Source organism: Lithobates pipiens, unplaced genomic scaffold (genome assembly GCF_037356315.1).
Source record: "Lithobates pipiens isolate NorthernLeopardFrog02 unplaced genomic scaffold, aLitPip1_a1.2 Scaffold_10, whole genome shotgun sequence".
NCBI classification, from domain to species: Eukaryota; Metazoa; Chordata; class Amphibia; order Anura; family Ranidae; genus Lithobates; species Lithobates pipiens.
The window spans coordinates 142,790,913-142,815,097 of record NW_027507686.1 but is presented as its reverse complement, the minus strand read 5'-3'; the positions used below and the strand labels follow the sequence as shown (position 1 = coordinate 142,815,097).

General features: G+C 41.7%; 1 protein-coding gene across 1 annotated transcript in view; it reads right to left on the bottom strand.

Annotated features, from left to right (window-relative positions):
• Window positions 1–24,185, bottom strand: part of HEATR3 (HEAT repeat containing 3) — a 126,909-nt gene that overhangs the window by 23,537 nt on the left and 79,187 nt on the right. The window contains exons 7-13 of the mRNA XM_077458350.1: window positions 23,678–23,946; window positions 18,734–18,824; window positions 16,620–16,774; window positions 14,225–14,307; window positions 13,975–14,111; window positions 4,627–4,715; window positions 4,367–4,510 (exon numbers count right to left, since the gene is read on the bottom strand). Coding sequence (XP_077314476.1) covers window positions 4,367–4,510; window positions 4,627–4,715; window positions 13,975–14,111; window positions 14,225–14,307; window positions 16,620–16,774; window positions 18,734–18,824; window positions 23,678–23,946 — 968 coding nt within the window. The remainder of the gene's footprint in view (window positions 1–4,366; window positions 4,511–4,626; window positions 4,716–13,974; window positions 14,112–14,224; window positions 14,308–16,619; window positions 16,775–18,733; window positions 18,825–23,677; window positions 23,947–24,185) is intronic.

The following is a 24,185-nucleotide window of genomic DNA, read 5'->3' as shown; positions in this document are numbered from 1 at the left end:
GGAGGACCAGGACCATGGAGTCCACAACAAATTCTGGACCGGAACCCAGAACCACGTGACTTCAGCACCTTGAGTACCCTCTCCCGGAATACACAGCATAAAAAACGCGCCCACAGATTGGTACCCAATGCGTCCAACCAGACTGCGTTCTAATGCCTCTCACAGGTGCGAACCAAACCTATGACCAGGCAGAACCTCAATACAGCCCAGCCAAACTGATGCCAAAGCACAATTTAGAACAATTAACCCCAAAACTTGTGTAGAGCGGACATCCTTGTATATTGATGTGGTTATGCATACTGTAATATAATGTTAATGGACATTACTATGGTTCCATATCCAGAGCCATCTAGTGACCAAATATGGGTAATGCACTCTTATATAGTTACCTCTGAACAACCCATAAGACTTTTACAGGAAGTGACTGTTTTGATTCAGAAGGTTGACCTCGTTACCCAGGAGTGTGTGACCTACTCATGAACACTCTTACGCAGTGCATGCTGAGTAGGAGATAAAAAAGGGACCCGAGCAGCCATTTTAGGTCTCTTGGGATCACATGGCCAGCCTGTGAGGATCTGTGTGAAGGTCCTCCCAGAGACAGGGCCCACAGCCTTTGCGGAATGCAAATCTCGCTTATTTGTGCGAATGACCTGCCGGTGACCGGATTGAGAAGGTCCAGCAACACTCATCGGAGCAGTGGAGGACCGGATACATCCAGTGGAGCTGTACAGAGCAACTGGCCCAGCTGACAGAAGCAAGCTGCAGTCACCTGACCCAAGTTATCTCACAGAGTTCCGATCCAGTTGGTGGGCAGGTTATGGCCCACTGTTTGTTAACTTTTACACACAGCCAGACTCACATACAGGCCTCACTGGAATTTGTAGTTCCACGGAGGAGGAATAGAGCAACTGACACTTAAGAAAAAAAAAAAATATGTATGTATGTATGTATGTATGTATGTATGTATGTATGTATGTATGTATGTATGTATGTATGTATGTATGTATGTATACACACACAAAATGGTTTTTAAATTGTTCCTATTGAAATATATTGTGCTGTCATTCTATGTTGGGATGACAGCACAATTTCTGTAACCACCTGTTTTGAATATTCTACAGAAAAATAGGATTTTTGTACTCACCGCAAAATCCTATTCTCTGTAATTCACCAAACGACACAGTTCCTCTTTAACTAAATGGGACGTCCCCAAGCAGTGCCAAACGAGGGGTGGGAAAAACAGCATTAAAACTTCATCCACCATGGCAAGTGCGAACTAGTGAAACTAAACCCCCCAAAAAACAAAACAAAAAAAAAAAAACATGTCCATTGTACGGAAAAACACACCGCCATAACCGGGCATTCTCAACAGGAGAGATCCCCAACACCACAACCTTTTTGCCAAAGTAATTCAACAGTGCATTAACAGTACTGTGTTTTTATCGAAAAACCAGGAAAAATAAATAAATAAATAAAAAAAAAAAAACTCAATTGCAACTACACGCCCACCTGCAAAACTTTGCGGCCAAAACAGGCATCAGCTGATGCACGGACGTCTACCTTGTAGAACTTGGTAAACGTATGGACAGACGACCAGGTCGCCGCCTTACACACCTTTCCTCCACTAAAACTGTTGCGACGTCTGCTTCATAGAGTGGAAGCCGAAGGGATCCCAGTAATCCTGGTTGCCCCAGATTGGCCTCAGCAGCCCTGGTGCGTCTGGTGGCGGACACTCCCTGGCGACTGCCACTGCGAGAGGACCTCCTATCGCAAGGTCCAATCTTTCACCCTGCTTTACCATCGCTGGCTTTAACGGCATGGCTATCGAGAGCCAGGTGCTGAGGAACCAGGGTCTGTCGGACTCGGTGATTCCAACTATGCTGAGGGCGTGGACATCTTTATGGAAGATATACCATCGTACCAGGAAGGCCTATATCTCCATGTGTGAGGAGAAGGAGCGCGGGTGCCACCCTTTTTCTATATCCAGGATCCTGCTGTTTCTTCAGCAAGGAGTAGACCAGAAATTGGCGTTGAGCACCATTAAGGGGAAAATTTCAGCGACCCCTGGCATCTCACTCATTAGCGAGTACCTTTGTGCGGGGGGGGGGTCGACATGTAGTCCCTCCGGTGCGTCCACCGTTGCCCCCAAGGGATTTGAACCTGGTGTTGTCGGCGCTTCAGAAGTCCCTGTTTGAGAATATCAGGGAGATTCCCGTTGACCCTTTCACAGAAGGTGGTCTTTCTAGTGGCAATCACATCGGCCAGGAGGGTTTCAAATTGGTGACCTTGTCATGCAAGTCGCCTTATCTGGTCATCCACAGGGATAAGGTGGTGTTGCGTCCGCAACCGTCCTTTCTACCCATGGTGGTCTCGGCCTTTCATATCAATGAGGACATTGTATTACCATCGTTGTGTCCTAAGCCGAAGCACCCCAAAGAGGTGGCCCTTCACGCTCTCAATGTGGTTAGGGCTCTGAAGGTGTACTTGTCTGCCACGGCTCCCTTTCAGAAGTCAGACTCGACGTTTTTTTCGGTGGCTGGTCCAAAGAAGGGTATGGCGGTCTCGTCGGCCACCATTTCCAGGTGGATCAGACAGATTGTAGCCCAAGCCTACGCCTTGAAGGGGCAGGTGCCCCCCTTTCCAGTCACGGCCCACTCTACAAGAGCCGTCGGAACGTCTTGGGCCTTCCGACACCAAGCGTCTGTCACTCAGGTGAGTAAGGCGGCGACCAGGTCGTCTGTCCATACATTTACCAAGTTCTACAAGGTAGACGTCAGAGCATCGGCTGATGCCTGTTTTGGCCGCAAAGTTCTGCAGGTGGCCGTGTAGTTGCAATTGAGTGTTTTTTTCCTGGTTTTTCGATAAAAACACAGTACTGTTTGTTAATGCACTGTTGCATTACTTCCGAAAAAAGGTTGCAGCGTTGGGGATCTCTCCTGTTGAGAATGCCCGGTTATATGGCGATATGTTTTTCCCTATACTGCTGTTTTTTTGGGGGGTTTAGTTTCACTAGTTCCCACTTGCCATGGTGGATAAAGTTTTAATGCGTTTTTTTTCCCACCCCTCATTTGGCACTGCTTGGGGACGTCCCATTTAGTTACAGAGAGGAGCTGTGTCGGTCGGTGAATATAAGAGAAAAAATATATTTCTGGGTAAGTATAGTATAGTAGGTTACAATACAGGTACTATGCATTTGTATTATATTACGTTGCATTACACCATAGCTGTGCCAAGGGGATTGAGTCAAGTTAGTGGGGTTATTGGTAGAGTGCAGGCCCAAATCAAACCAGCAGCTCCTTTGGGGGTCAGTGCTACACTTAACTATAGTTTTGGGCAAAAACTAAATTTACAGACATAGCGCGTAGTCATCAGGAGTACCGGCGCTACACTAGGAATGCACGATCTGTCTCCTCTACCCTGCCAGAACGGGGATGTGTGTGTTTACACACACATTTCCCCCGTTCTGGCTCTGTCAGGGGCGATTGCAGATGCCCTGCGGTAATCACAGGCGCCAGGCACGCACATCGGCTCCTCAGTGTCATGCGTGCCCCGTATACCCCTTAAAGCGGCTGATGTACAGCTACGGCGATTCATGCAGGGGAGCCATTCTGCTGCCAAGCGACGGAGTGTGGTTGGCGAGCGGTTAAACGCCTATAGTGCTTTGGAAGCTTTTATTGTGTATTTGTTTATAAATCAAAATAAAAAATACCAGCATAAAAAAAATAAAGAAAAAATAAATAAAAACAGCCTAATGTCCGGTACACACAATGACATTGGATGAATCGTCATATGTTTTTTTTCTGTTTGCATGCTTGTCTCATATCGCAAATAAAAAGGAGGTCACTAAAGTTTTGTCAAATCGTCATACAACATAATAAAAATTCGGAAGTGATATAACGCATTGTATGTTTGGACGAGAACTGTATCGATTAAGCAAAAATCATATGATCTGGTATCATGAGAAAAATTGTCATGCTTGTCTTTTGAAAGCGGTGTACCAACGATCAGGTTATCATACGATCGTCATTTTTTTGTACAACTTTGATAGTTTTATAGGCCTTAAGCCCTGGTTCACACTATTGCGGGTTTGCAGCCCATGTTTGCTCAGGCACGGCAATCCAATCATTCGAATGGGTGCTTGTGATTCCCATACAGGCAATAGTGTGAACCATGCCTAAATTCAATACACAAAACAGAAAAAAAAAAAAAATAATAATAATTAGGACACAACTATACTGTAGCTTCCCTTTAAAAGGTAACCAAATTTTGTACACAATTCAGACCTACAGGTAAAACCCCTACCCAGGCAGTAGTCTAGTGCTTGAATAAAAGTTTTGTGGTAACTGTAATAAATTAAAGATTGTACCTTCAGTGTTTCCGCTGTGTTTTCACTCTTTGCCAACACACTGCCTGTGATCCCAATAATACTGACAGCATTCACCCTTGTGCTGGTGTTATCGCTAGAGACGCAACCCTCACCAAATGTCATAACTTGTTCTGGGGTCATACACTGTAAAAGCAGAAAATGGAAATAACAGAGAATGATAAATCTTCCAGTATTAAAAAGAAAAACAGAAAAAAAAAAAAAAAAAAAAAGGTATTTTTAATACCATGCTGCGTAGATACCTGTGGTATTCCTTTAGAGGCCATTGTCTGTAGCAATGCTCGCACAGCACTGCTTGCAGCTTCTAGAAATTCATCCTGCTTTGGAATATCTGAGAAACAAAAAAACAAAAAAAACAAATGATATACGAGGAGTACAAAAATCCTATTTTCTTCCTTGTCAATTGAGGCAACACTACATATTCAAGCTTCAGGAGGGGTGGGCAACACAGCAAACATAAGGCCAAAAAGGCTCCCCGAAAAAAGGGAAAAAAAAAAAAAAAAAAAAAGTAGCTCAAAGAGTCAACCAAAGGACTTTTTGTATCCGAAGATAAAATCAGCTGAGGCCTTAATTTCAACCTTATAAAATGTGCGAACAAAGGACAAGGTTGCATGCCTGCAAATCTGAGAAACGGTTGAAGTAGAAAAGCCCAAGAATTGATTCAGAGAACCTAGCAGAGTGAGCCTTGACAGGAAAGGCTTAAAGTGAACTCCACTTTTGTTGAGGAAGAAAACATTTCCCTCTGGGTAATCTATGTACAAGGATTTTAAACAAACATTGTTGCAGATTCCTACCTTTCATTATTCTGAAAAAAAAATCACTGTTTGTCTGTATCCATGTGGGAAAGCGAGTCTAATGAAAGTGGTTTCATAATTATCAGCTGCTGCACCTGTAGGGCACCAATGATGAAAACTGCTGGGCCTGTGTCCCTTTTGGACGCATCTCACCAAAAATGAAATTTTTATTGCAGGGGATGCCTGATATTGGACCTGTATCTTAGGTCAGACTTCAGGGAAAATTGTTGAGCCAATCACACAAGCAGGAAATTATGTTTCTAGTGAGCATTCTGTGTACAGAATACCTCCAGGTAGCCATATTGCATTTTCAGAAAGTTACAGGAGCTGCAGTTTGAAAAGAAAAGGCAATTTAATAAAATGCAATTACAATACGACTGCTGTCGCAATTGTATACACTATATGATTTGTTATGGATTTGCTATTTTTTCTCCCCAACGAAAGTGGAGTTACCCTTTAAACTTGATCCATGAGACCATAGGCTTGGATAAGGGTCTGCCTGAGCCACCTACAAATGATGGTCCAAGCTCCATGCAGGATAAGGCAGCTTGTTGAGATGCCCACCTCTCATATGTGATGGAAACGAAGAATTTCAAGTCACTGGTAAGAGTATAAAGAGAAATTTCCCTGATGGATTTAAAGGTGGCTTCTGAAGTACAGAGAGAACCAGATTACACTTAGTCACAGAGAAATGAACAGAGGCGGTTACATGATAGACTACCTGTACAAAATGCGTTAATCAGAGTTTTAAACAAAATAGAAAGGGCAGAAACCTTAAACCTGAGAGTCAAAGGCTCGTCCAGATGCAGCTGCAGGAAGGAGGAAAAGATTTGTTCGAGATTCAACCAAAATGGAATATACCTTTCACATCCAAAGACATTGTAGGAAGTAGACTTCCTAGCTTTTAGCATTGTAGAAATCAGATTCAGACACACCCCTGTCTCTTATAACCTGGGCTTTGCCGACCATGTCATTAACCCCCCTTTAAAGGATTATGGCGATGGGAGCAAGGTGACACACACACACACACACACACACACACACACACACGTTGGATAAATATATACACTATATTACCAAAACTATCGGGGCACCTGCCTTTACACACACATGAACTTGAATGGCATCCCAGTCTTAGTCTGTAGGATTCAATATTGAGTTGGCCTACACTTTGACCATTCTTCCAAAGGCACATTTGTGAGATCAGGCAATGATGCTGGACGAGAACACCTGGCTCGCAGTCTCAGCTCTAAATTATCACAAAGGTGTTCTAGCGGGTTGAGATCAGGACTCTGCAGGCCAGCCAAGTTCCTCCACCCCACACTCGCTCATCCATATCTTTATGGACCTTGCTTTGTGCACTGGTCCAAATCATTCGGTGGGGGGGGGGGGAAATTATGGTGTGGGGTTGTTTTTCAGGGGCTGGGCTGCCCCCTTAGTTCCAGTGAAGGGAACTCTTAAGGAATCAGCATACCCAAGCTGAAAAACTCAAGACATTTTGGACAATTTCATTTATGCTCCCAACTTTGTGGGAACAATTTGGGGATCGCCCCTTCCCTGTTTCAACATGAGTGCGCACCAATGCACAAAACATGGTCCATAAAGACATGAATGAGTAAGTTTGGGGTGGAGGCACTTGACCGGCCTGCACAGAGTCCTGACCTCGACCACTTAGAACACCTTTGGGATGAAAAAAATAAATAAATAAAAAAAACTATAAATAAAATGTGTATACAATATGTTATTTCCTATGTGTGTTCAGTGAAAGTGATAATCCATGTACACTAGTAAACATATATGCAAAGCAGATCAATAAAAAAAAAAAAAAAAAAAAATTATATATATCGCTAAAACTAAAAGCTTTTTTTTTATATTTTTTTGACTTTTTGTTTTCAATCCATTTTGTATTTCATATATATATATATATACACACATACATACATATATATATATATATATGTGTGTGTGTGTATATATATGTATGTGTATATATATATATATATATATATATATATATATATATATATATATATATATATATATATATATATATATATATATATATATATATATATATATATATAAAATACAAAATGGATTGAAAACAAAAAGTCAAAAAAATAAAAAAAAAAGCTTTTAGTTTTCTCAATTCTCCAGTTAGAAAGATTCCATGGATATCACAGACAAAACTAAATTAAATCTGTTTTCTTAACCACTTGCCGACCAGCGCACGCCGATGTACGTCGACAGAATGGCACGGGCAGGCAAATGGGCGTACATGTACGCCCGTTTAAATTTGCCGCCGTGCCATCGGGAGCGCGCTGGTCGGGACCCCCCCCGTGAGTCCGGTCGCGGGACCCGCGGACTCGATCGCCGCGGGCATACCCACGATAGTCTCACGGAGCGGCCAAATGAAGAAATGCCGTTGTAAACAGCATTTCTCCATTCTGCCTAGCAACTAGTGACGCTGATCTCTGCTCCATGTGATTGGAGCAGAGATCAGTGTTGACTAAATGAAAGCCCAACCCCCCCACAGTTAGTAACACTTAACCCCTACACTGCCACCCACTGGTTAACCCCTTCACTGCCAGTGTCATTTACACAGGAATCACTGCATTTATATAGCAGTGATTACTGTATAAATGACAATGGTCCCAAAAATGTGTCAAATGTCCGATGGGTCCCCCACAATGTCGCAGTCACAAAAAAAAAAAAAAAAAAAAAAAAAAAAAAAAAAAAAAAAAAAAAAAAAAAAAATCGCTGATCGCCGCCATTACTAGTAAAAAAAATAAAAATAAATATAAAATATAAATATATATATATATATATATATATATATATATATATATATATATATATATATATATATATATATATATATATATATATATAAATGCTATAAAACTATCCCTATTTTGTAAACGCAATAACTTTTGCGCAAACCAATCAATCACTTATTGCGATTTTTTTTACCAAAAATATGTAGAAGAATACGTATCGGCCTAAACTGAGGGAAAAAAATTAAATGTTTTTTTATATATTTTTGGGGGATATTTATTATAACAAAAAGTAAAAAATAATACTTTTTTTCAAAATTGTCGCTCTATTTTTGTTTATAGCGCAAAAAACAAAAACCGCAGGGGTGATCAAATACAAACAAAAGAAAGCTCTATTTGTGGGAAAAAAGGACGTCAATTTTGTTTGGGAGCCACGTCGCACGACCGCGCAATTGTTAGTTATAGCGACGCAGTGCCGAATCGCAAAAAGTGGTCTGGTCTTTGACCAGCAAATTGGTCCGGTCTGAAAGTGGTTAAAGTTATGATTTCTAAAATGACTTGTGCATAAATTTAATTCGATTTCCAGTGTAAAAACAGCGATTCACTTGTGCTCCCCCCTGGTTCCACACTCACCAAAACGATGTACCCCTGCAGGGGTAACACGCATTCAAACAGAGTTGCCTCTGATCTCAGTGCCAGTGTTGGTTCCTCTTCCTCGATACTCCCAGTCGTACGGTTTTGACATATGGGAAGGACGATCACTGGCACTGAGATCAGAGGCAACTCTGAATGCGCATTTCCCCTGCACGGGTACATCTTTTTGGCGAGTACGGAACCAGGAGGGGAGCATGAGTGAATTACCGTTTTTACACTGGAAATTGCATCAAACTCATGCACAAGTCACTTTGGAAATCATAACTTTAGGAAAACAGATTTAGTTTAGTTTGTTAGATTTGCAGACCTTGCCAGACTGGATGGTGCGCCCCATGGACCCCCTGTATACAGCTTAACGAACAATACTACTCCAATACAAATTCTATCATTAACATAGGACCGTGACAAAAGCCTGATCCGGCCTCTACTGAGCGAACGCTATAGGAGCGTCTACGCTCCTGTTTCCAGCTGTACAGCCTCTTGCCTGAGGCATTAGGGACACACTATTACTTGTGGGCCATGACATTTCTAATCTGGAGGCTGAATTAGACCTCCATATACGCCATCCACCAACAACGGAAATTCTACCTTTGCCCGAATATTTTGTGTACTTGATTGCTGTGCCACTCACCCCATTTTCAATTCAAATTCTCCTATACAAATACCCCTGATGAAAGGGCTTTAAACTTGAAATGCGTTGGGTACCGGAAAGCTTTTCTCGGACGTTGGTTACTGGAAAGTGTTTTTCAGATACTGAAGAGCAACTACTAGATGTACGTACCTTTTTATAGTCTATTACAAGACATTTTGGTTATCGGTGTTGTATGTATATTTTAGCAATCAACTTGTGATGATTTTTTTATATTTTTTTCCTTTTGTCTAAATAAAACAATTTAATACACACTTTTTTGTGTTGTCAGTTTGTCAATATCAGTCCCAATTGGGGGTATTCCAATTTTTCTAATTTAGGGGAGGAATTGAGAAAACTACTTTTTTTTTTACTTTTTGTTTTTAAAGCGGAGGTCCACCCTAAAGTGGACCTTCCGCTCATCGGAACCCTCCCCCCCTCCGGTGCAACAATCGGCACCTTTCAGGGGGGAGGGGGGTGCAGTTACCTGGATAATCCAGGTAACTGCACCCACTTCCGGGATAGCTCTCTGCGGAAAGGGGCGTAACTTACGCCCCTTCCCGCAAGTGCCCCGCTGCCTGCTGGGAAACACACAGATCCCAGAGGCAGCGGGGACCGTCCTCATTGCGCAGCGCGGCTCGCGCATGCGCAGTAGGGAACCGGGAAATGAAGCCGAAAGGCTCCATTTCCTGATTCCCATACCCAAGATGGCGGCGGCAGCACTCGAGTGTCGATCTAGAGATCGGCTTCGGGTGCCGACATCGCGGGCGCGCTGGACAGGTAAGTGTCACTATTTTAAAAGTCAGCAGCTGCAGTATTTGTAGCTGCTGGCTTTTAAAAAAAAAAAAAAAAAAAAAAAACGCGGACTCCCGCTTTGACACATTTTTTTTGTATTTGACATTTTATTTTTATTCACATGGTCTGATTTGCACATGATGTTTACTAGTTTATATGGATTATCACTTTCACTGAACACGCATAGTTTATAACACAACGTATACACATACACTATTTATAGTTTTGGCAGAGCCATTTTAATACCCGGGGGCGTTTAAATTGATTACGTCGTTAAGTTTTCTTGTGGGTGTCAGAAGTAAATTCTTGACTTATGGAGAGTTTTTAGGTCTAAAAGTAACTGGGGATGCAGGCATTTACAGTGTAATATTGATTGAGGGGCTTCTTTGATTGTAAAGTTTTCAGAAGTGTCTTAACCACTTCAGCCCCGGAAGAATTTACCCCCTTCCTGACCAGAGCACTTTTTTCAATTCGACACTGCGTCGCTTTAACTGCCAAATGTGCGGTCGTGCGACATGGCTCCCAAAAAATTTGGTGGTATTTGAGCACCTCTGTTTTTTATTTTTTGCGCTATAAACAAAAAAAATTGTGTAAATTTTGAAAATAAAAAAATAAAACACATTTTTTACTTTTTGCTATAATAAATATCCCCTAAAAATATATATACACATTTTTTTTTCCCTCTTCCTCAGTTTAGGCCGATGCATATTCATCTACATATTTTTGGTAAAATAAATAAATCACAATAAGCGTTATAGAGTCTACAAAATAGGGGATAGTTTTATGGCATTTTTATTGATAATTTTATTTTTTACTAGTAATGGCGGTGATCAGCGATTTTTATAGTGACTGCGACATTATGGCAGACACTTTTGGTGCGATTTTGGGACCACATTTATACAACGATCAGTGCAATTAAAAATGCATTGATTACTGTGTAAATGTGACTGGCAGTGAAGAGGTTAACCACTAGGTGGCGCTGTAGGGGTTAAGTGTGTCCTAGGGAGTGACTCCAACTGTGGGGGGGGGCTGGGCTGTGTGTGACATGTCACTGATCACTGCTCCCAATTACAGGGAGCTGTGATCAGTGACATTAGGCAGAACAGGGAGATGCTTGTTTACATTAGCATCTCCCTGTTCTTCCTCACCGTGAGATGATCGCAGGTATTCCCACGGACAGAGTCTGCAGGACCCGCGATCACAGTCCTCCCCGCAAGCCACCTCTTAAAGGGCAACATACAGGTACGTTAATCTGCTTGTACGTGCCCTTCTGCCACAGTATATCTGCGTGAGGCGGTTGGGAAGCGGATAATTTGATCTCAAATGTAAGTAGAATGCACTGAAAAAGAAAGCTGCATCTACTCATCAATAACCCATATTCATCTCGTCTCTCCATACATGCGCACGCACGCACGCGTCTCCCACAATCAAGTTATGTTCTGTACCCATCTTGCTTTAATGCCATTAAGAGTTAGGAGGCAAGCCACCAGTCACAAAGTAAGCAGTGTGACAGCACTGAGCCAAGAAGCATCAGCAATGTCACATGTGAGGAAGGGAGGCAGCACATTCTTTCAATATTGCATGAATCTAGTTTTGGACCATGAGCTGGGGCTATTATATTACTGCAGGAACTAGACTCAAACGCACACAGATCACAAATACCATACGATGGTTTAACCATCTCCTGTAAATAAACTAGATGTGCCCATGATTCCATTGTTTTTGAAAGTCTAAGCTTATCAATTTTTGTATAGATACATTTTTTTAAATTAGATATGGGTTTAATTTTCTTTGCTGTCTGTGTACAAGAAAAAAAAAAAAAAAAAAAAAAAAAAAAATGGGCAGACCCGATAGACTACGCTGTCTTTTCTGCCATCACTTTTCTATTCTGTCATGTTTCTATGTTTTTTGCATACATTTTTGTCATATTAATCGACGCTGCATCATTCCATAGATTTTTATGTTTTTGTGTTTGGGTTTGTAACTTTATTTTTTAGCCAGGACATGTGTTATCACACAGTGCAGCGTTCCTGCAATTCAGTCTTATTTATAATACTTTTTTTAAGCAAAGCCAAGAGAATATTGGCATGCATTAAAAAGAGGATTAACTGGAGAGATACTATGATTCTCCCAACTCTACAAGACTCTGATCTGGCTGCACCTGGAATAAGCTGTCCAGTTTTGGGCTAATTAAGGGACTGGAGGATATTAGTTATGAGGAAACATTACGAGCACCGAACTTATTCTATCTGGAGAAGAGACGCTTGGGGGGATATGATCTCAATGTATAAATACCATAATGGTGACCCCGCAATAGGGATAAAACTTTTGCGTGCAAGAGAACATAAGACACGCGGCCATTCACTAAAATTAGAAGAAGGGCGGTTTAACCTTAAACTACATAGAGGGTTTACAGTAAGAGCAGCAAGGATGTGGAATTCTCTTCCACAAGCAGTGGCTTCAGCAGGGAGCAGAGACGATTTAAAAAAACTATTAGATAGGTACCCAAACGACCACAACATACAGGGGTATACAATGTAATATTGACATAAAAGCGCACACACACACTTGCATATTTTTTTTAAACCTCACCAACTATGTAACTAAGTAAGGATTTCAACTTTAGTTTGAAAGTCAAGTCCATCTAAATCTGCTTGGGAGTCTAACATTACCCACCCCACAGTTAACAATGCTGCCGTGCAAAGGTGTCTCAGTTGCTCCTCCAGTGACAAAGAAACACCATAAAGCAGGCCAGATTACCAGGTGAAAAAGAGAAGATCAAAAGGCCTAAAAAATGCAGCCATCACATTTAAAGAGGAAGTAAACCCTGATGAGTTTACTTCCTCTTTCATTCCCTGCAAAGCCAAAGCATAATGGACTACTATGCATCGCATAGTAGCCCATTATGTGTCACTTACCTGACACAGGAGCCAGCGAAGTCACCCCTGTCCCCTGTAGTCCGCCGCATCCATCTTCTTGGTGGGGTCTCGCAGCTCCACCGCTGTCAATCGGCGAAGCCGCGATGACGTCACTCCCGCGCATGCGCACGGGAGCCGAGACGCGCGGCATCTTCATATGCCACGCTCAGTGCGCCGCTGTCTACGGCGCATGCGCCATAGACAGCGGTGCCTGTCTTCGGGCAAATGTCTCCTAAACCGTATAGGTTTGGGAGATATTTCTTGGACCTACAAGTAAGCCTTAATCTAGGCTTACCTGTAGGTCAAAGTGGTTTGTAAGGGTTTACAACCACTTTAAGGATCAGCAAGTTGAAATATGTAAATTTTTTACATTTATGAAATGAGTGGCTTTTTTGCTGGGTTTAAAAGTCGATTCTAGACGTTTGAGATGAGCAAGATTCTAAATCCCTGTACAACTTTTTTTCAGTCAAGGCACATTTTAAAAATATTCTGCATAATGCTGAGGCACCGTATTCTAAAATGTAAAAAATGTAACTAGTGTTTTTACTTAATGCAGCTACATCCACACAGGTAGGACACCCAGAGGTGATTTCTTCTTCCAAAGCAAGTAAACCTTTGCATACCGGTACTGACTAGTATTCCAGTTTCCCTCCCTTGCTCATCTCTTGCTCACCCCCAGTGCTGACAGATGGAGGCACAGGAGGGTCAAACAAGGCTGCTGAGCAGGAATTCAACACCATCCTTAACAATGAAGTCATTTGTTGTTAGGACACAGGTGGCCAGAAGGTTGTATTGGTGCATGATGAATACCTGTGGCTTTGTGTTATTAAAAGACAGGCTTGATCCAGGCACTGGGTTGTATACAATTTCTGGGCAATTTTTAAGCAACCCCGAAGAATCCTTAATACACACCAGGGTCACTTGGCACCCAGGTTGGAAAATACTGTTATAAATTAGATTTAATTAGGTTATTGGCATGAACAAAAAAACGCAGGCGCTTTACACTCAGATTCAAAATACCTACCTAACTGTGTGAAGGCTAATTGTGACAAGTGTTTAGAAAGTTCCTGTAATGCAGGGGCTCCACCCAGGTTCTCTATGTCCATCACGGACAAAATGTTATGTAAGCACGTCAGTGCCCTGCACTGAACACTGTAAATCCTGCAACACAACAAAATAACAATGTTAGCACCAGTTGTAATCACTTTTAGTCTATCAATCTTAGACAAAACCAAAAACAAGCGCACAATGACCAAAAAAAAAAAAAAAAATACTTTGTAATTAATGGCTTCCATGTTGCATTCTGTTTACAAATCTGCAGTGCACTGCCATCAGGGAACCAAGTCTTTTCGAATACCTAAAGAAAAATAAAACAAAAGAAAAAGAAAAATAAAAAAAACTGCAAAAAGCAAAGCTCCAACTTTGTAACCACCCCCTCCCTCTCTTCTAAGACTACAATATAGTATTCTAGCAAACTTTAAATTCCCATTCCTCGTTTCTAATCTAACGGTACTCTAAACACACTTTTCTTAAGGACTTTACATTTTGTGCAATTAGTGCAAGCTTGTCACTTGAAGAAGTTCACATTTGGCAACATGTTACACCCATAACCAGGATGCAACATGCTACCAAAGAGCACCAGCCTGCATCCCTGTGGTCACCCCACTGTGACAGTCCTGTCCTAAAAGGAAAGGAGGAAGGGCACAAATAGGTCTTTCAGATCCCTACAACGCTGTACCGACTGCGTTGGCAGTGACAGCTAATCAGCCCAGTGGGGGGGGGGGGGGGGGGGGGGCAAAAAGCGCCAAGCAGGGACGAGATAGAAATCACTATGACGGCTGGAACGCACGTCACGGCAGCAAACGTTTACATACCCATATGATGGATTTTTCAATGCTGCAAGTGCGTTTTTAAACTTTTCCAATAAACCAAGCAGCATTACTTCACTCTCTGCAATGGTATATTTTATACCACAATAATGGAAACCTTGTAATCAGAGAAGGAAGGAAATGGACGCATCCATTTGTGCAGGATAAAGACCATGCGGTTTTGAATCAGATTGCTATTGAGTGGGGACTCAGAAGGGGAGCACAGAGTGGCACCGAAATCTTCACAGAAAGGAATCAACTACGTTTGGTGCTTTTTCTGCATGGATTGTCTCTCACTTATGATTGTACAACAATGGACTTATTGATTGCATGTGAACTTTATACATTAGTTTATTTAATATTAGTTCAACACATTAGCAGTGCCAAGTTTAATATTGCCTATTGTCATGCTATGGGGTCTTGATCTTACACGATAGCAGCAGCTTCTTGGTACACTAGATATTTTAGAGTTCACAATTTATTGGGATATTTAATATTTAATAGATAGTGTAGCACATAAAACCATAGCGAAAGTATTTTCACCCTTATATCAATAGATTTCCCCTACAGAGGTAAGCGCAGCATTTACTGGAGGGTGGGGGGGGGGAGGGTGTAGCGTTTGTTCAATTTTTTTCTATTTTTTGTGAAAATGTGAATTTACGCTTTAACTGTATGATTTGTAGCCTGGGTACAGTTCCCCTAAATAAATTTCAGTGCCCTAAATCAATGATGATACCATTGCTTAGAAAACATTTAACCACTTAAGACCCAGACCATTTTCCAGCTAAAGGAGCAAGCCCTTTTTGCGATTCGGCACTGCGTCGTTTTAACTGACAATCGTGCGTTGTGCGACGTGGCTCCGAAACAAAATGGACGTCCTTTTTTTTTCCCCCAAAAACAGAGCTTTCTTTTGGTGGTATTTGATCACCCCTACGATTTTAATTTTTTGCACTATAAACAAAAAAAGTGTGACAATTTTGGAAAAAAAATAAATAAAAAAAAAAACACACACACAACACACACGCATTATTTTTTACATTTTGCTATAATAAATATCCCCCAAAAATATATAAAAACATTTTTTCCCTCAGTTTAGGCCGATATGCATTCTACATATTTTTGGTAGAAAAAAAATAAATAAAAATAAATTTGCAATAAGCATTTATTGATTGGTTTGCACAAAAGTTATAGCGTCTACAAAATAGGGGATAGTTTTATGGCATTTTTATTATTTATCTTTTTAAACTAGTAATGGCGGTGATGAGCGATTTTTATTGTGACTGCGACATTATGGCGGACACGGACAATTTTGACACATTTTTGGGACCACTGCCATTAATACAGCAATCAATGCAATTAAAAATGCACTGATTACTGTAAAATGTCACTGGCAGTGAAGGGGTTAAGTGTGTGTGTGTTTTGTTTTTTTTAACTGTAGGGGGGCGTGGCTTGGCGTCTAACGTCACAGATCGTCTTTCCCTATAACAGGGAACAGTGACTTACCTCTCCTCGTTCTTCAGCTATGTGACCCGATCGCGGGGCACCAGCGGCGATCTGGTCCGCGGTCCCGCGGTCATGGAGCTCAGAATTGGATCGCGAGTGCGCCGGCAGCGGCGCACTCGCAACCCATGGCTGGGCAACGTACAGGTACGTGCTTGTGTCCAGCCGTGCCATTCTGCTGACGTACATCGGCGTGAGGCGGTCCTTAAGCGGTTAATATCTGTTTTTTGTTTGTTTTTTTACCCCACAGCATACTACATTATATTACCACAGATGAAAGGCATGCCATTTTTCCCTGTACCTTTTTCGGGATAAAGTGATCAAGGAGAGCTGAGTGAACTTCAGCAGACAAGCACAGTGGAGTAAGAAGCTGGCCTCCATCAGCCACAGATTTCTCCAAGCTAAACTCACTCTCATCGCTGCTGGAGAGCTCTTCCCACTCGTCATCAGAAGGTTCTGGGGATTAAAAAAAAAAAAAAAAAAAAAGAAGGGGAAGAAATCCCAATCACAACTACTTGACAAAAATAAGCAATTGCAAACATGAAGTAGTATAAAAAAAAAAAAAACTCACATCATTTCTTAAACTGAAGTTAAAGCAGAACCTACTCACACACTTTGCATCAAACTCCTACCTTCGCTCCTCTCACACAACATTGCATGTTATTTTTTTCCTAGCACTTTTCTTTTTTGGACCACTCCCAACACTTCCGGGATACTATCCTCGAGGAAACTGACAGCCCAGTCACCCTCAGCCTACTGTGATAGGGATGTTACAGAAGGAATTGGGGTAATCTAAAGGGCATGTGCTGCTGTGCTTCATCAGGGGGCTTACTGGAAGAACCAAACAGACAGATAGCCCCTGATGACTCAAGTACAGAAGAAAGAGGCATGGAACCCAGTACACAAGACAACGCTGTAGTCACTGAACATGTGTGTTTTGAGAACAACCCAGTAAGAGGGGAAAAATAAATAAATAAAACACAAAAACACACACCACACAAAAACAAGCATGGGGTGAACATTCTCTTTAGGGGTTAATTTACACCACAATCCCTGTATTCAGTGTGCGGTTTCACATGTGCGTTCACATACATTCGCAGTATGTTTGGGCTTTTTTTTTTTTAACGCACATGAAAGTACTGCAATGGTGTAAAATAGGCTTATTGAAATGCATTCATGTTTTTTGCATATGCATTCCCATTGCATTTAAAACGTGTTCAACTGCTCATGGTGTAAACAAGCCCTAAAAAAAGTGGATCAGCGGTAAAAGTGAATCCATTTTAGGTTGAATTTGTTTTTATTAAGGTTTACCAGAAGTACAGTAAAGGAAAAAAATAAAAATAGCCTAAAAAAAAGGTATAAGAATTAAGAGTAACAGGTGATAACTCCAGCATATCACATACATTCAGGCATATACGCAAGCAATATAAGGCATGTGAAATAAAATAACAAAAGAAAAAAAACATTGTGGATAAAGTTATATATATATATACACACACACACACACACACACACACACACACACACACACACACACGAGAGAGGGAAAAAAAAAAAAAAAAAAAAAAAAAACAAAAACAAACAAGGAGTGAAGCAAAAGGGAGAGGCGAAACGCAAGGAAAAAAAATAAATAAAAAATAGAGTGGGCTACGGGATCGGTCCATCATGTCAGAAGCCAGGGCTTGTGAAAACCCCTATGGGTAGTTAATGCATGCAAAGACAAAAAAGGATGGAAATCAGGGCAAACCCAACCAGAGTTGCCCAAAAGCTCATCAGTGCCCCATAGATTTATTAGAAGGTGTCATGAGCTTGTCTGCGGGTGAGAACTAAAAAGGGGACCCGAACACCTGAACATCCAGATGTCCATTATAAGTGCCAGTTTTTGAATCAGGTGGTGGCAGAAAAATGTATTCAGATATACCATAAAATTCGAAAAATGGTGTTCCAGAATGTCTGTATACGGGGACACACCCACCAGATATGCATACATGTACCTTGTCCAGTGTGGCAACGCCAGCAACTCTCTGGGGCTGAGGGAAAGACATGGTAAAAAGGGGCCTTATGCCATTAGGATAGCAATTTATACATTTTCTCCTGGGCATAGCAAGAAAAAGGAGAATTTATACATAAAGGTAAAAGCTGCGTGCCACTCCTGGGGAGTGATCTTTCCCCCTAGACCACAACCTGGTAAAGGTTGGTAGGGTCCTAGAAGTGTGTTGTCATTTAGATTTGTACACAGTAGAAAAGACATCAAGCGATCATTATGAAATGGTTCCCCTCCCTGCTATCTGAAGGGTTTGTGTACAAGACCAAAGCAACCGCGTCTTAATTAGTAACGTGTTAAAGCTGATATCAGATCAGTAAAAACTAATCATCTGAAAAACTGAAAAATGTTTTGTTTAGAAAAATACAAACCATTACTGCAGCACATGTTAACAATCATTTCCAGTGCAGATTTCTGAGCCACCAATAAGCAGGATGCTTGCTTCAGCTCTTCATTTGACACCTAGAACAAAAGTAACACAAATGGACATTGGTGTGATGATGACAGTGGAGTGGAGTATATTTTCCCCGTCCAATGAGCATTGTTATGCCGATCCTGAATACACACCTGTTGCTATTTACTACACTAGTACTACAATTGTGCAGAAAGCCAAATTTAAGCCTTTCCTAAGATATAGGCTGGGTTCACACTAGTGCGAACACAGACATTGCATGTGATTCGCACCACATTGCTATGCAGATTACAGGCAATGTCTGCAGGATGCAAATTCAGCCAGTTTGTATAGCTGAATTTGCATTGCATTCGGACTGAAACCGTGCCAGACCTTTTTTTGGTCCACAATAGAATCGGATGGCACGGGTGTTCTCACCCATGCCATCCGATTACTGAACCATTTCACAGTACGCACTGCAATCTGAAAACTGATCTGGGTGTGTCATTAACCTTACATTGACACCCGCACAGAACAGAGTCTTAATGTTACGTTACACATCCACACTTCAGCTACGGTAGTTTTTTTTTTTTTTTTTTTCCTCATTGCAAGGCATTTTTGTCTACCTGTTAAAGCTGAACCCCAATGGAAAAAAAAAAAAAAAAAAAAAAAAAAAAAAAAACCCTGCAGTGGGCTCATCCTGCACTGCAAATGTTAAATTCTCGTTTTTTGCTTAAGGTACCAGGATTTTTTTTTTTTTTTTTTAAAAAAGCATGTTTACCTACTCTCACTCTGGTAGCCTCTTCCTTTTATTTCACCATTTCCTCTTAGCATTTTCTCATCAGGGCTCTGGCTGGTGGCCACAGCTGTGATATCACGAGGGCCCAGAGTTCAGCTTTAAATCTCAACTTCAGTTAGAATTAAAATACACAAATTAATGGCATTCTGTATTCATTAAACCAGGGTGGATATAAATCAATGATTAAAAAAATAAAAAAAAATTTCTGGATTTAAAAATCAATTTTTAATAAAAAAATTTTTAAATCTTTTAAATCACATGTTTTTGGAGTAAAAATCTAAAGATAGCTTTCTATTTAAAGTGGTTGTAAACCCTTACAAACCACTTTGACCTACAGGTAAGCCTAGATTAAGGCTTACCTGTAGGTCCAAGAAATATCTCCCAAACCTATATGGTTTAGGAGATATTTGCCTGAAGACGGGCACCGCTATCTACGGCGCATGCGCCGTAGACAGCGGCGCGCAGGCGCACTGAGCGGGGGCATCACCGATGACGGCAATGCCGGCGAGTCTCAGCTCCCGTGCGCATGCGCGGGAGGGACGTCATCGCTGCTCCGGCCAATCACAGCGCCGGAGCAGCAAGACCCACAGAGACCCACCAAGAAGATGGACGCTCGGAACTACAGGGGACAGCGGTGACTTCGCTGGTTCCTGTGTCAGGTAAGTGACACATAATGGACTACTATGCGATGCACAGTAGTCCATTATGCTTTGCCTTTACAGGGAATGAAAGAGGAAGTAAACCCATCAGGGTTTACTTCCTCTTTAAGATACAATAATTTTGTTTATTCAGCATAAAATAGAGCTTTGTTATGTAGCATGAGGCTGTATATTCTGCAATATTTACATTTTTGGTAAACCCATTCAATGAATCAAAGCTACACAAAAAAGGAGAGGTGCCTCTGGGTGTAGATTTAAAAACAGTTTTAATCACATAAAGTTAAAAACCCCACATTTCAAAGGTTAAAAAAGTGCGATGGATAAAACAATCCAGGGAGTGGGAGTCATCAGATCAGTCTGCACATCCTGCCGGCTGAGACACTGGAAGCTGTCAAACCCAAGAAACTGCTGTGGATAGAGCAGGTGGAGGATGATGACGTCACTGGCATGCTGCGACCGGTTTCGTGACTCCCACTCCCTGGATTGTTTTATCCACCGCACTTTAACCTTTGAAATGCGAGTTTAACCACTTCAGATCCGCGCTATTGCCAAATGACGGCATTAGCGCGGACCTACATTTTCAGGACTACGTCTATTGACGTCGTCCTGGTTACGAGCGGCCTGCGCGCCCCCTGAGGGGCGCGCGCGGCGCGCTCTGTGATCGGCGAGTCCGTGAGACTCGCCTGATCACCGATCCGTGTAAGGGGTCGATCCCGACCCCTTATCACGTGATCAGCTGTCAGCCAATGACAGCTGATCATGTGATAGAACGGAGCCGGTAATCGGCTATTATTCCTCCTCGCGCTGACAGCGCGAGGAGAGAAAAAAAAAGCCGATCACCGGCGGCCGTGATCGGGACATCAGTCCCGATCACGGCCATCAATACAAGGGACCACCTGCCACCTGCCTGTGCCCACCTGCCTCCCGCAGTGCCATCCTGAAAAAAAATAAAAGAAAAAGTAAGTGCCCCCCGTCAGTGCCCATAGTGCCACCCACAGTGCCACCCACAGTGCCACCCAATCTGCCTCAAAGGTGCTGCACCCCAGTGCCGCCCATCAGTGCCCAGCAGTGCCGCCCATCAGTGCCCAGCAGTGCCGCCCATCAGTGCCCAGCAGTGCCACCTATCAGAGCCACCTATCAGTGCCACCTATCAGTGCCACCTATCAGTGCCCATCAGTCCCATCTATCTGTGGTACCTATCAGTGCCCATCCGTGCCACCCATCCGTGCCACTTATCCGTGCCACCCATCCGTGCCATCTTATCTGTGCCCATCTTTGCCCATCAGTGCCGCCTTATCTGTGCCCATCGGTGCCGCCTTATCTGTGCCTATTAGTGCCGCCTTAACTATGCCTATCAGTGCCCACCAGTGCAGCCCATCAGTGCCCACCAATGCAGCCCATCAGTGCCCACCAATGCAGCCCATCAGTGCCCACCAATGCAGCCCATCAGTGCCCACCAATGCAGCCTATCAGTGCCGCCTAATCAGCGCACTTCAATGAAGGAGAAAAATGACCCGTTTGCAAAATTTTATAACAAACTATTAAAACATGATTTTTTTTTTTTTTTGCATCTTTTTTTGTTTGTTTAGCAAAAAATAAAACTCCGAGCTGTAACTAAATACCACCAAAAGAAAGCTCTATTTGTGGGAAAAAAATGATAAAAATTTCATTTGGGTACAGTGTTGTATGCCCGCGCAATTGTCACTCAAAGTGCATCAGCGCTGAAAGCTGAAAATTGGTCTGGGACTGAGGGGGGTTTAAGTGCCCAGTAAGCAAGTGGTTAACTTTGGGTGTAGATTTAAAAACAGTTTTAATCACCCAGAGGCGCCTCTCCTTTTGTGTATCTTTTACAGTTCGGAAAATGGTTTGTTTCCTTTGGGGCTGCCCTGTGTGTATGAACTCCCTGCCATCGGATCCTCATCTCTTACTAAAATCCTTTATGGACACTTTATATTATATGGACACTTTATATTATATGGACACTTTATATTATATGGACACTTTATATTATATGGACACTTTATATTATATGGACACTTTATATTATATGGACACTTTATATTATATGGACACTTTATATTATATGGACACTTTATATTATATGGACACTTTATATTATATGGACACTTTATATTATATGGACACTTTATATTATATGGACACTTTATATTATATGGACACTTTATATTATATGGACAGTTTGCTTAAACAGCATGTGTATATAATCTCAGGCTACCTGCTCTGTGTGCGTAAAAAAATCTTAGTGATCTGGTTCACTGCGCATTTACTTGGATATTAATGAATTAAAGCTCTTCAAGCTGAGATAACATGCACTGCATTGGTGCATTCACACAATTTCACAGTAACCATGAAATAAACCAACGTTCAGGAATATTCCTTTATGCCATTGTTTTGCAAATCTATGTACACTACAAACTGTATGATTGAATTGGTTCTGATATCACTGTTTTACTAACCTGACAGCTTATTATTCTAAATAGAATCTTTAATATTTGCAAACAAAATGTAGGTTTTATAACTACCAGCAAGAATAAGTCATTACATTTAAAGAGCACCTGTCATTTCAGATCCATCATGGCAGTGCCTGTTAGTGGGCATGCACTCACCTGCTGCCGCCACGTCCCTCACCTTGTTGTGTCACTGCCACATCACCAGCCGTCCCACTAAAGTGAATGGGACTGTCAGTGAGTCAACAGCGGGTCAGAGGAGGATTTGTTGTTTCGGGACATAAATGACAGTTTCTCTTTAAAAATTATGATTTAAATAGTTGATTTAAATCAAGCCTTTTTGCTAGTGATTTAAATCAAATCTACCCTGATTAATACATCAGTAAATGTACTTTACCACATGCATTGTAAAGTAAACTTGCTTGGTATTGGCCTTATGCCATTATCAGTGCAGCAGAGCTCAGAGGGAGAAGCAGCGCAGGAGGTGTGCTGCAGTGTCAAACTGAAACAACTCCCATATGTACTTCATGTGTGTATTTACCTAAAATGAACAGAAAGAAACTAACTAAAGAAAAAAAAAAAAAAAAAAAAAAAAAAAAAAAAAAAAAGAAGGAGGGTATATTTACCTGGCAAAATTTTTTTAATTACATTTCACATTATAATCCTACCCCCCCCCCCCCCCCCTCACTACTATATTTCTATCTTCCATTTTAGCTGCAGTCACAATGCCTACTTGATTTCAAACAGCTATTACACCTGTATTTTGTCAATGCAAAGTCTATTAGATTTAGAGAAGTTTTAAAAATAGAACCTGCGAGGCTAGTAGATGAAAGGTAGAAATGCTGCATAAAGACCTTATAAAATGTGGACTCCAGAGAGAAAGGGCAGTTTCCAAAGTTAGTCTAAATAGGTCAACCTGGATTTTATCTAGAAAGGAATGATGGCAGTTGAAAGGGGTGGAAAAAAAATAAATAAATAAAGTGATTTGTTTAACCTACTGGATTCAAATCAGAGAAATGTGCAGGACTGGAGCCTTTAATCACACCATCTGCAATGCCATCATCTTCAGTTAAGGAGTTTTCTTCAGGGCTCGCTGCAGCTTCTTCTGCCTCGGCTGTCTTTAAACGAAGACTTTCAACTCCCTTCATCTTCACAATGAATTTGCCAGCATCCAGAGAGAGGACTTCTGACAGTATCCTCATTATAGCATTTATAGTGTCAGCCTGGCTATGTGGAGGAATCCTTTCTTTCAAGTTCCAAACAGTACCTGTGGAAGACATTTATGAAATAAAGATTAATAAAAATGCCCCAGGCAGAAAAATCAAATCCATAGAAAGGGTTTCAGTAACCTATACACGTTTATTCCAAAGCAGGCGTCTTCAAACTATGGCACCCCAGTTTAGGAACTACAAATTCCCATCATGCCTAGCCATGTCTGTGAATGTCAGAGTTTTGCAATGCCTCATGGGTAGTGTAGTTCTACAAAAGCTGGAGGGGCATAGTCTG